Here is a 13,409-nt window from a genome sequence, read left to right as displayed (position 1 = left end):
AAGTGCAGCACTACATCGTTTGGGCGCCTCTATGTGAAGCACAAAAACACATTTATTCCCAAAAAAACCAAACGAAAACACCTTTTAGACAATATAAGTATTTCATATAGCGCCATGAATTTTTCACTTTTCATAGAATAACATTTATTCAATATATATGGACTGCCATATGATAAAAACAATAATAATAATAATACACAAGTTTGAGTGTGATTTAAACTGTTTTTTATTCATTCGTAGTTTCAGTGCTGGTTGATTTAAAAAAATGTTAAATATGAAATGAAGTTCAACCCTTCAGTCCTCCGTTAACAGATACAATTTATGACAGTATTTAAGGACAATACCAGTACTTTTGTCATGCGTGTCTGTCTTGTGCGTTTTCCTTTCCTTTCCTCATGATTTCCAATAAAACGTATTGTTCCTTTAGTATGATAAATATAAAAACAAATACAATACGATCACGAACGACTGATCTAAGCCTGAGCTGTCACTTCTGTCAGACTTTGTTCAGACTAACGAGAAAAGACGACATCTCCACTTCCTTCTGTCGAAACACGGTACAAAAGTAACAAGAGCAACATTGACAGACGTTTCTGTGCATCGGTCCCCGCGGACGAGACCGACAAACATCAAAAACACTGGTACTGTCCTTGAAGACACGACACGTTAACATCATTAATTGTGACGCTGGAAAGCATGCCAGTGATCCTTAAGTTCACTCCTCTTCTTTTTTTTTAAATTCCATTTCTCAGGCTTTAATCCTTTGTTTTGATGTAGGAGCAACAACAAAAAATATCCCAAAGCATAACTCAGACGTCTTGAAAGGTAATGCACTGAATGAAACTGAAATCCTTTATGGTTAGGCCAGGTCTAAGCTTAGACACCGTTACCTCTCGCCACACGTTTCACTGCACCATTTCAAGTCAATGTCTCCTCGTCCTGGAAATACGGATGTTCTAGGGCATTCAGGGCAGATATTCGTTTCAAGGGGTCGAAGGTCAGCATTTTCTATGGAAGGAAGAATAGCAGGTTGTTAGAGCGCCATCAGGTCTTAAAGAAACAGTTGGACATTTTGAGAAATACTCCAGTCTCTTGCAGAGAGTTAGATGAGGAGGTTGATGCTCTCCGTCTGTGTCCGAGCTCAGCATACCGACTGATACAGCTCGTCAGGCGCCGTCCAGAGGTAATGAAATCCTCCTACGAGCACCTCTAACATGACTAATTAACATGTTCTATCTCATCTGTTTCATGTATTCACAATCAAAATCAAAGATAAAAGACAATACACTGTTTATGTGAGTTTGTGTCAGACTGTCATTTGGCCAGGACCAGTTGCCAGGCAACCAGCAGGAAGTGCAGGAAGTTACCATCCTGTTCGCTTTCTTTAGTCATCAGCATTTAGTTATTTTAATCTGGTCAATACAACACATTCTTGTCTAAAATTGTGCTTCTTATTTTGCACTTAAACCTATATTTTCTACATCATATAGTGGCATTATTAAATATACTAAATATACGTCACTTTCACAGTTCAATCGCAGAAAATAAACTTTCTGTACGCTTTCTGTTGGTAAACTAAATACTAATCCATTCGCAGAGGTAGTGATTTTAGTTTAACCAGCCCTGTAAATTATAATCATACAATTATATAATAGTTTACATGAGACACTACTACATTTAAGTAAATACTGTAGTCCTATTAAAAAATTACAAGACAAGATTGATACTATTTTCACATCTGGAAGCTGGATTCTAAATCCTAATCTATTAGAAACGTAGTGATTTTAGCTCCTTTTTTCAGTTTTACCAGCACTCTAAATTCATGATATAAATATAAAATTAATATTTTGCTTGAAACAGCACTGTTGTAAGTCCCCTCTCCTCTAGTTTAACCAACAGGATAAGTAAGATTCATCAAAAGAACTTCATCTGATAAGTTCTTGTGTTGAAGATGTCTATGAGCAAAGATCATTCTTCAGGAGTCTGAGTGTACTGATCCGTAACTGCCATGATTTCAACTCTCTACACAGCTGAACATTTATCAAATACCAGTCAGCATGGACCGACATTAAAATGTTGAACTCATGGCAAAGTCTTACCAGCAATAGTTGCGCCCCCTGCTCATTTATCTCTGGAACAAAGTCGGTGATTGGGCGAGGTAAGAGAGGGGGGAAGTGTTTTCTTGAGAGCGTAACATCAGTCGGCCACTCGTCCTCTGGTGGCAAGCCAATAACTCTGAAATGACACATGGTTTCCAATGCAATCAGTATAATATGAATCATCCAGTCAGGTAAATGTGTAAACTATTCGTTACTCACTCAAAAAGTTTCCCAAGTTGGTCCACTTCTGATTCTCCGCAGAACAAAGGTCTAACAGATGGAGAGATTGCACCAACGTTTTAAAGACTGAAGCAGTTATTTGTTATTCACGTCTTTGAAACTCCTGTTTGTGCAGGAGGGCAAACAGTAACATGACGTCCTTCAGTTTGCCATGAAGTTAAATGATTCTACTGTTTGCATAAGTTTAGTTTAACATTTCACCCAAATCAACATGTTCATGATACTGTGAATGTTTCATCACATCATCCCCATCAATAAACTCCAAATATTTTGAAGCATGAATCTCTTTACCAAAGTCGACTTGTGTCATTTGTGCCACTAGATGGAGCTACTGTGAGTGTGTGTTGGTGCACTGGTTCTCAGCTGATCTGGGATATGTTGCATACAAAGCTTTAGTTACATTCTGACGTTCTCCTGCAGTAACTGTTTGTGGACGCGTTAACACCTAATGATGAGTCAGTGGGTTTGTGTCGGCATGTATGATGGCGATGACCTCAAGATGTCAACTACGACTGCAGTATGTTTCAGAGTACGTAGATCTATTGTAGACTGGTTGAAAGAGGGGCAGGGCTGACACATATACGTGCTGTAACATAATGAGTGCGGCAAAGCCAAACTGTTTTTCACCAATTCGACTGCCGACAGCCTGAGGGCTCCAGACCAGATTTCCCCGGAGCCGCAGATAAACTTGTTACGTGATCCATTGAGAGATAAATTCTGAACCCTCTGCAAATTCTTTCCAATTTTGCCTCTTTACATGTTTCCAATGGAATTAAAATTAAGCAGTCAATGTGTGGTTGAAGTGTAGACGTTCAGATTCAATTTAATGGATATAAGACCCCCCCCCCCCCTATTTTCAGAGGGGATACTATTGTCTCGTGACCTATGGTTCAGAGAATATAGTGCCTAGATGAAAATGCTCACGAGGACAGTGGATCATCTTAAAGAACCGGGTCATGATGACATTGATTTTGAGTTTTGTATTGTAAATGTATTTTTTTGTTGCTTTGAGTACCACAAGCTGAGTACAGTCATATGGTCCCATGAACCAGCCTCGAGAGCCGATGTCTCCCAAACTACCATCAAAACAATCTAGATTGACAAACAGCATGACGTCAGAGGAAAGATTTGTATTTCTGATCTTGGGATGAACTGTCTCTTTTAACATATCGGCAAACTGTTCATTTTCAATGCATTACATTTGCTGACTGGAAACACAAGACGGGACCAGACAGTAATCAATATTTAACCTGAAATAAGAGGCTGTGTTTAGTACGCCCCACCCGCCCTACGTAGGATTTACTTATTCGTTTTTTTAGGAGACATTTTCATTAGAGTTTCAAACTCCTATTTAGCCTGAGGAGTTAAATGATAAACTAGAACTCCCTTGTAAGCACAAACCTCCCCTTGCAATGGTTCAGGATATGTAATCGAATCTCTGCTGCTGAAACTTAATCAGATCACCGTCAAAACTGAACGCACTGTTCCTTTGCCCAAGGCCTCTCTCCTCACCAAATGACATCAAAATCTGTGCATGTTACCTTTCTAGATTCAAACACAGACACAATATTGATCACAACATAACGTATGAATGTAAGTACTGTATATAGTGCCAATCTTCTTCATTTGAACATTATTCTGCTGACTCACTTGCGTCTGAACATCTCAGCAAAAATGCAGCCGGTGCTCCAGATGTCCACCGGTGTGGCGTAGCTGGACTGCAGCAGAACCTCGGGGGGGCGGTACCACAGAGTCACCACCTGGCAGACACAAACATGGAAGCCATTCCAGGGGGCACAATTTTTTGAAATTGAGTTTTTATTCAGAAGGTTAATGTTTGGCAGCAGACTGTCACGTTAGACACTGACTGTCAGTGAGGAATTTAAGATTAGTATGACAGATTAGTTCTCTCAGCCTCATTTTCAGTGGCTAAAGGTTGGTTTCTTTTTCACTGAAATGCAGGAGAGCCAGAAGCTTCTTGAATGGCTAAAATCTAAAATAAATGATGGTATTATGTAGGGGTGTAACGGTACGCGTATTCGTATTGAACCGTTCGGTACGAGGCTCACGGTTCGGTACGCATGAAAAATTAACCTTTATTTAACCAGGTAGTCCCATTGAGATTAAAAATCTCTTTTGCAAGATGTAAGTAACAATACTGCATAACATTAAGGAGCAGTTTCTGTTTTTTATGCTTATGTGTTGCTAAGAAGACACCCCAGAAGATGAGTCACTCAGGTATAGTTCCATCATTGTTCAAAGTCAAAGAATAACTTTATGATGTTAGTTGTAATGAATAAATATGTTTTAAAATCAAGTACATTTCTCTGGCATTTAGTTTTCTACTGTACCGAAACGTACCGAACCGTGGCTCCACTGTATCGTACCCAACCCAACCGTACACCCCTCGTATTATGTGGAAAATTCTGTATACACACACACACACACACACAACACAAACAACTACTGTTGGGGTCCAGGTGAGTTCGCACCACAGGAGTGAGGGCCATGTGGCAGCTGTAGATCCTGGCCAGTCCAAAGTCAGCCAGCTTCACCTGGCCCTGGTTGGTCACCAGAATATTCTCTGGTTTCAGGTCTCGGTGCAACACGCGGTTAGAGTGAAGGAATGAAACGCCGCACAGCAACTGCCTCATCAGGTCCTGCAGAAACACACACAGGAATATTTCAACTGGAACCAAATATTTAAAAACAGAGTTAAAAAGACCGTAAATAAGGAAAAACACTCCGTCCAGTCCGTACAATTTTCTTCCTTCTGACTATTTTACAGACTACACATTAGTTTACATATTGTTTCAGTTAGTTCTCACTTGAATGCGGCCGGGGGATAACCCAGGAGCTGGGGCTTTCTCTAGGTACGTCTTGAGGTCTTGGTCCACATGTTCAAACACCAGAGTGACTTTCGTCTCCTGGCCCGACCTCTGGGTGGCGCATACGTCCATTAGCCTGTCGCGCACAACGAGAACAGTGACTTCTGTGAGAAGTGTTCACAGTGAATTGTAGACAACACAACACGTTGCATAGCCGTCTTACCTGACCACGTTTGGGTGGTCGAACTGCTCCAGCCTTTTCAACAGAGCCACCTCTCTGACTGTGGAGACTGGGAGGCCATTTTGGTCCGTCTGCACACGCATGCTCTTCAGAGCCACAAACTGCCCGCTCTCCAAGTCTCGGGCCTTGTAAACCGTCCCGTAAGCGCCTCCTCCAATCTCTGCCACTGGCTCATACTGGACACCGGTGCCGTGGGCCATGGCCAAGATCCAACAGACTGACAAAGGATGACACACAGATCAGATGCAAAAGCTATTAATGCGTTTAATTACAATCATGAGAGGTAATCACATTTGTATAGTTTGCAAAGCTCTATTTAAAATATAATAATAGAATATTCTTAGCAGCCCACTTGCCCTCTTATATGTACATTACTTTTTTACTTCAATGAACCTGAAAAGCATAACATTGGGAAAAAATTAAATCAGAGTGTGAACAACTCTCCCAATAAAGAAGGAAGCAGAGATTTTGATGCATCGCACCAAAAAGCAGCATGGAGCTGTTCTACTGAACAAATGGACGGACTGGGTAACCTTATCCGTACTTTATACACATCATCACTATATCAAAGAAGGCAAGAGACATAAACACATCTGACGATCAGTGATCCATCTCTTTATCTCAGTCTTTTTTGTTTGTTTTTCTTTTCTTCAAATGTCTCTTGAGATTTGTCATTTCTTATTATTATGTTTGCAGATGATGTCCCACACATAATCAGTCTGTATTTCTAAATGTGATACATTATAGCAGGACTGAGACTTTACACAGCACAGCTTTGGGCCAAATGCTGAGGTTTAGCAGGTAATATTTGCCCGGTTTACCACTTAATTTATCATGTTAGCATTAAAGCTATCAAGCACAGCTGAGGCTGATGTCATTGGTTTTGAAGGTGTTTGGTCTTCAACCAAACTATTGGACAAATTCAGTTTTGACCTGCTGGTGGTGCTAGATGAAGTCAAAGTAAATAAAAACTTAAATCACAAAAAACATCTGACGATATGAAACCAGCACAATAAATTCTCTGTGCTGGACATGGAAGTGACTTCTCTCATGATCTGGCTGTGAGAAGCTTGGTGGATATATAAAGATAAAAGATGGCTTTGTATGTATGAAGCAGTAAACCACTGACCCTCATCAGAGGCCAAAGAGGAAATAAGGATGTGGTGCAGTCATGCAAGTTCTCAGACTGAGCTTTTGTAACACTATGCTCTTCGGGGGCTGCGTTTCCACTTTAGTACTTCTCTTTAGTGAAACACTGCGGCGCGCAGCTGTTGAAGAACTGCTGTATACAGAGCAGGCAGCATCAAAGAGGGGCATGCTGTAAGCAAAACAACCTGCCGGACTTGCCAAGTACCTGACGAGGCCATTCCGGTGCAGTGCTGAAAGTGCAACATTTGCAATTACAAAGTATTGAAGACTGAAAAACTGTTTCTAGATCAAATATATTGATCCAGTAAATTAAATGCCCCCCCAAATAACATCAAAGCACTTCATCAGTGATGTAAAGAAACCTGTAAATCAAATATTGCCATGAAGCAGTACCGCTCAGTGATTTGCAACATTTCCCAACACAACCAAAGATAATTAAACTGTATTTACGCTACAGCCGTTAACCTTACAATAGACGCGTTTTTTTCTGTCTCGCAGTACATTTCATCATATTGCCAACTCTATCAAATATATATATATATTAATTTAAGCCAAATTAATTGGGTTTCTTCTCTCAGTGGTGAATAATACAAACTGCTCACATACAAACAGGTCAGGACCCTTTGGCGTCACTTAGGTTAAGGCAACAAAACTACTTGGCTATGGCTATGGCTGGCTATGGCTATGGCTGGTATGGGCGAAAATAAGTAAGTTTGTTACGAAACTTATCTTACGTACTGAAGTTGAGTGCGTTAATAAGTAAGTTACCTTATGGAGCGTTCTTAAAATAAGTCAACGTTGAGTTTCGGTTTCACACAGGCCATGAACAGAGCTCTACTGGGTTAAAGTCTTGTGTTTGTTTGACCCATCCGTCGATCTTTATCTCCTCCCGATGCAGAGGGAGTTAATGTATAGCTGGAGCAGTTGCTCGGCCTCTGAGCGTCTAATAATGCAGACGCTGACATCTTTAAAGCTGCATTCACTGATTTATTTTTGGCCACTTGGTGCCAATGGAACATAAACACAATATTGACATTTTATTACCTGACAAAGTTCTGACAGCGAACATGCTAACAAACAGTTGCCTACTTACACACCCAGCAGACACAAAGCGACATAAGAATTAATTTCAATAGTTGCAAATCCAATATTCATTCTCTTTTTAGCTCCATTTTGGTCTCCACCATTTTCAGAGGGAATTATCTGGCTCCTTAGCTAATAAATGTTCCACTATGTTCACCATAGGTGCTTGTTTTGTTTGACTGCAGTTTGGGGCTGGCCGTAATGGACGAGAGCCTGATCCTGCTGGTAATGACTGATGAAAGCACTGAGAATTTAAAAAATGAAAGTCGAGGGCTGTAAAACCAAAACAATGAGCTGAAAGGTGTTAAAGCGCTCTGTAGTGCTAAGGGGAACTGTATTGTAGGGTACTCATTTACATTACACAGTAATTTGACCCCTTGCTCATTTAAAGAACATTGATTGATGCAGCTTTAACATTATGGCAATGAGGGCTCCACGCCCACTTTTCACCTTTTGAGTGAAAAAGAGGAGTCGATAATAGACAACCGTATCATATTTCAACCATTCTGGCAGCAGGAGTCAACTATGCTTGGAGTGAAATGCAAAGGATTTGTATGTCTAGTTGAGCCTCTATTAGAGTGAAGCCTCATATAAGAGCCCTCCAGGTACTTTCAATGCAAAGTGCAGAAATGTGGGCTATATGCCTACATATTTTGTAGGCATATTCAAAAAGGAATTCATGAATGATCTTCTACATTCGCCAAATATTTTATAATCAGCGAGCTACAGAACAAAGTACCTGACCTCCTGGAAGAAGTCAAATGACTCACTGAATGGGACACCATTTTAAAGCAAATATACTTGACGCAGGACTTTTGGCCGCCACTCTGCCGGCACAGGAAGCACCTTCAACCACTCAACCCCAAGCAGCTTCTCTGTCCCACCCCTTCGAACTTTCCTCTGGCCTCCTCACCAACTCCATCCATCAGCACACGACCACAGAGAGCATCATCCCGATCCTTCCCTCCCGTAGTTTCAGCGTATTCAACATTAACACCCGTCACCTTCATACCCAGCATTTACCAGTACTTCAATGCACTGATGGCCGTTCGGTGGTCCTCTGCTACTTTGAAGGTCTTTACAGTAACGTTTATGGGACCAGGCTGTGCAGAGCAGAGACTCATCATCTAAACTACCACGTTCCTGTGAGGTGAGAGATGGTTACCTCAAAAAAACATTGTGCCTGCTCTCAGGTCTTTTAGTGTATAACCTTGTTTAAAATGGACATCTGCCTCTGCTGGTTTGGAAGGACAATAAATATTATCGACAATTTCCATTCATGTTCAATCTGATCTTGAGTTCGAACAAAAACAGGACTTTTTTCTTGAATATCATTTATTTACCATTGCCTCCCAATTTTTTTTAAATCGTAAAGAGTATCCAAATGCATGTTCTCGTAAATATCTTCCACTAACATTGTAACTTTCAGCCAACTATCACTGCACTGAAAAACGTATGTGACTACATCAACAAACACTCGACTGAAAAGGATTTTAAAATGTTGATATTCAATTAATATTTTCAGTCACTATAAAAACAAAAATGCCAAGCATTTGCTGGTTGCAGCTTCTTAAATGTGAGGCTTTGACAGTAAAATAAAGTATCTTTGGGTTTTGAACTGTTGGTCGGATAAATAAAGCAGTTGGAATACATCACATTGGGCTCAGGGTTATTGGCATTTTTCACTACTTATTGACATTATCTTGACAAAACATTGATTTTAATAAAAATGTCCGAACATGATTAATAACAGTGTTAATGAAACACTAAACTGTCAATAGAACTGTGTTTAAACGATGAGCACAGTGGGTTTGTAAGTGTGAAAGAGAGAAGTAGGGCTGGAGCTAACATAGTTTCTGCTGGGGAGAGTGAGAAAAGTTCAGCAACAAAACAGCAGAAACACAATCCACTGAAAGTCAAACACTTGAGCGAGAAGTTCATTCTCTCCTGTTGTGTACCAGTCTCTTTATTTTATAAAGCCGATACTCAAACATCTGATGCTCTAAAATGGACGTCACATTTTTTTATGTTGACAGCACGAGACGGCATGTTTGGACGATAACTCTGATTACATGGTTGCTCCAGAAACCCCAGAGAAGAAAACAGATAAATGCAGAGTCACTGCTGAATGTTGTAAGATTTGTAAGATTTTGATGAATTAACTTTATTTACAGCCTTTCAGATCTGTATGCTAATCTCACCAGCCAACAAGTACATATAGGGTTAATTATATCTCGAGGTATTCAGTGAAGTGCTACTCTATTGCTGCCATGCTGTGTAAAATACTCTCTCGTATACTGGTGGAAGAAACAAACATGAAATAAATTGGGATCTAGTGGTTACAGGCAAATACAATATGTTATGCCCACAACTTCCTTTAGACAATGATTAATAATAAATAAAAAACAATAACATTTTTATATCTAAATAAACGAGAAAATACTTTTAATTTATCAGAGTACACAACAATAGGCATTACCATGTAGTTATTGCATATGGACTATATATTTACTGAATTACAAGAAAACATGTTATATTGTGATGTATGTTGTTGTTGAAATATGAAATGACCTATATTGTGAAAGAAGATTTTTCCAGCCCTAAACTGGTTGATCTTCTGCTAGCTTGTATATTTCACTCCCTGAGATTAATACATTTTTAATTTTAGCCGATAATATTACATCCTAATTTACTTATTGGCTATATTTTTTATTATTAATCTGAATTTGCAAAGTAACTAACAAATAAAGTTATTGAATAAATAAATGTGGTGTAAAAAGTAGATTTGCCTCTCATATGAAGTACAGGAGAAGCAAAAAAGTAGCAGAAAAGTATAGGATCCCTTATTTTTGGTCAATTCTGACATATATATTTACTGAGCCAGACATTTTATATTTAGAAAATAACCCCTGAGTGCTCTCTGCATGCAAACTACAGCCTATAATAAAGTCACTGTTCTAAACTCATCGTGTTGTTATCATCATCTGGCTCTTAGCCCTGGGGTGTCCCCACCTTCATTTGACAACACAAAAGCTTGATTAAAAACATGTTCACTGCATTACAGAATGAACTGAAAGGGCTTCACTGTCTCATAATGAAAGATCCGGCTATGTGCAAAACCTCATCTGGTCCTCCAGGAAGTGGTAAGGCTGTTCATTACTTGTCACCCTAAAACCCTCTCCTCGGTGACGCAACACCAGAGGAAACAGCAGCTTTTAGCACAACACCTGGACGTTTCACTGAGGCCTAGAACAGCAGATAGAGTCTGTGGCCTCATGATTATCAGCTCTATTTTCTCCCCCGCATTTCATTGATGTATCCACTTAATCTAGCGGCCAGTGGGCGGAGGCAGACACAGGCCAGGGCAGACGGAGAGCCCTCTGTCCCCGACACGTGGTGCTCCTCCATAGCGCTCCTTTGTTGATTAAACTGGCATTAAAAAAGTGAAGCCACAACAGGCCACGCGGACTTTCTTCCCCCTCCTCACCTACATGTTCACTGACGTGGCGGAGGACGACAGTAAAAAAAGTACAGACGGCAGAGACAGATCACCGTCAGCAACTTATATTTCCACATCTGTACCACTTTACACAAACTGCCCAAGTGTCACACTAATGAAGCGCGACAGCTCGGATACTTCACTTACCTCGCCCGTGTCTTTTCTGCAGCAGGTGAGCGTTACGTTCGCTCTATGAGGAGGACATGCTCACTAGTGTGCCACGTAGAACTCCTCCAGAAGCGGCTCGGGTCCAGGCGGAGGTTTACAGCTCCAGCAGTGGATCTGAGGTACAGAAGACAATCAACAGATTATGTTTTCGGCCTCCAATGTCTTTTTTCTTTCTCCAGCCTGCACTCTTTTTTTGGGTTGTCGCTTCCTGTTGCTTCTGGCAACTCTTGGTGGAGGCGGAGCTTAAAACAAATCTTCACAGCATAGCCTGTCATGTGTGAAGCTGCTGAGCCTTGGAAAGTTACAAAAATCATATAATCCATTCTAAAGAATGCTTTGATATTGTAGTTGTTGAATGCATATCTTTACAAAGGCTTTTATGTGGCTGTTTATTTCAGATTCAAAAAATATAGGCATATCAGACACACCCTTTATTTATTTGCACACAAACAAATAAAGTTAAAGTGATAGCTCTCAAAAAAATGTAACAATAACATCTTAAAGAGAAAAGGAAATACATATATTAGATACATATTCAGAAGAAATAGAAAAAAAGAATAACATATAACAATAGATTATATGTGCCAACCATAAAATAAACTTTAGTTGCTAATTACAGGTATGGTGTAAGCTGCTAGGAGCAAGTACATCACTATAAGCTAAATTAAAATAGTTTGAATGAACCTTTAAGTGTATTTGAAAATGTGTGGGGCTCTTGACAAAGATGTATTTGTTGGCATGATATACAGTGTAACAACTGTACACACAGAAATGTATTCCACATAACTTTAAGTTAAGTCAAAATAAAGGGACTAAATCATTTGTGAATAAAAACAAATGAAGCCCGTTCTCCTTTCGTTTTCTCTGAGCGAAATCTCTTGTTGTCTCATTTAATGAGATCAGGCCTGCAGACTTTGTGTGTGTGTGTGTGTGTGTGTGTGTGTGTGTGTGTGTGTGTGTGTGTGTGTGTGTGTGTGTGTGTGTGTGTGTGTGTGTGTGTGTGTGTGTGTGTGTGCGTGTGTGTCAGGACACATAAAGTGTACCTCTGTGTTTTATACAAAACGTGTTTGACCACATGAATTTCCCCGTGTGGGATAAGTATAATTGACTTGACTTGTGTATTTAACGAATTCAAATAACACATTTTTCATTAGTAAACCAGGGATTGAATTAGAAACATTCATCAGTATGGTGCATACGGATTTAATGCTCAAATATATTTTATAACTTATTATTTTGGCGAGTCAGTCACAGTAGTCTGAATGATCGTCCTACTCTGATGCTCATCCAGCCTGATGCCTCTATACTCTCAGGGATTTCTTCAGCAGACACCTGAATAAATACATGTTGGCATTAGGTCCAAATGGGCCAAAAAATTGACAAATGGACTGAATTCAAGATTATTCCAAAAATTACTTTCAATAAGAGTTTGCCTGAGAGTCAATTCTTCATTACATTTTGATTTCTGTTATTTTATGGGTGTTCATTGGTTACAAACAAACTGCACAATGTCTGGCAGCTTTGAACACATGATGTTTCAAAAGCATGTGATCACAGAAAAACATGAATGGTAGACTTGTGGTTGCCTATAAATAAACTCCTATTTGGACGGTCATAGTTCATGTGTTCAACCAATCCATTCGGGATGCAGTCTTTGAGTGCTTTTACAGTTTTCCTCCCACCCAACTGCTCCTGCGCTTGTGTTACTGCTGCATGCTAGAGGGGAAGAAAGAAGACGCTCTCAGCATCCGCACTTGTAGCCATGGGGAAGTAGCGCAGTCACAGTCTCAGAGTGTCTCAGTGGCTGGGACAAAAGTTGTTTAAAAAAAATTGTCAAGTAGCTCCAGGGGTTTTAGCCCCACCAATACAGCCAAAGTGACACTTCTGAATGAGAGGTTTCCAACTGTTTAAAGTATTTTTAGGCCCTTATCACTGCAGACATGTTTACTATTCATAGTCAAAGCAAAAGTTTTCCTGATAACATCAACAATGACTCTGTTCTTTAAAGTCAGTGTGACAGTGAGCCAACATGAACAATACCAGCACCCTGAAACTGAAGCAGCTAAATGGAATTCAGCCATCATTCACTTTATTATTTACAT

The 13,409-nt window shown here is 39.9% G+C and overlaps 1 protein-coding gene across 1 annotated transcript; it reads right to left on the bottom strand.

Moving 5' to 3' along the window:
- Nucleotides 1-234: 234 nt before the first annotated feature.
- cdk4 (cyclin dependent kinase 4) lies at nucleotides 235-11,505 on the bottom strand. Its single transcript, XM_079296909.1, has 8 exons — nucleotides 11,287-11,505; nucleotides 5,391-5,625; nucleotides 5,168-5,303; nucleotides 4,832-4,999; nucleotides 3,990-4,099; nucleotides 2,319-2,369; nucleotides 2,100-2,235; nucleotides 235-1,008 (listed from the first exon to the last, which is right to left on the bottom strand). Exons 2-8 carry the CDS (start codon nucleotides 5,606-5,608, stop codon nucleotides 919-921), a joined length of 909 nt encoding a protein of 302 aa, XP_079153035.1. The 5' UTR covers nucleotides 5,609-5,625; nucleotides 11,287-11,505; the 3' UTR covers nucleotides 235-918.
- Nucleotides 11,506-13,409: the final 1,904 nt, after the last annotated feature.

The sequence above is a fragment of the Melanostigma gelatinosum genome, assembly GCF_949748355.1.
Source record: "Melanostigma gelatinosum genome assembly, chromosome: 3".
Taxonomy (NCBI): Eukaryota; Metazoa; Chordata; class Actinopteri; order Perciformes; family Zoarcidae; genus Melanostigma; species Melanostigma gelatinosum.
This window is presented reverse-complemented; position numbering and strand designations above follow the sequence as displayed.

Coding starts and splice junctions, on each gene's coding strand:
- cdk4 (XM_079296909.1), bottom strand. CDS start 5,608: ATGGCCCACGGCACCGGTGTCCAGTATGAGCCAGTGGCAGAGATTGGA. Junction 4,100..4,831: donor ACATGGCCCTCACTCCTGTG/GTGCGAACTCAC, acceptor TGTGTCTGCCAG/GTGGTGACTCTGTGGTACCG. Junction 2,370..3,989: donor GCTGAGATGTTCAGACGCAA/GTGAGTCAGCAG, acceptor TCCATCTGTTAG/ACCTTTGTTCTGCGGAGAAT.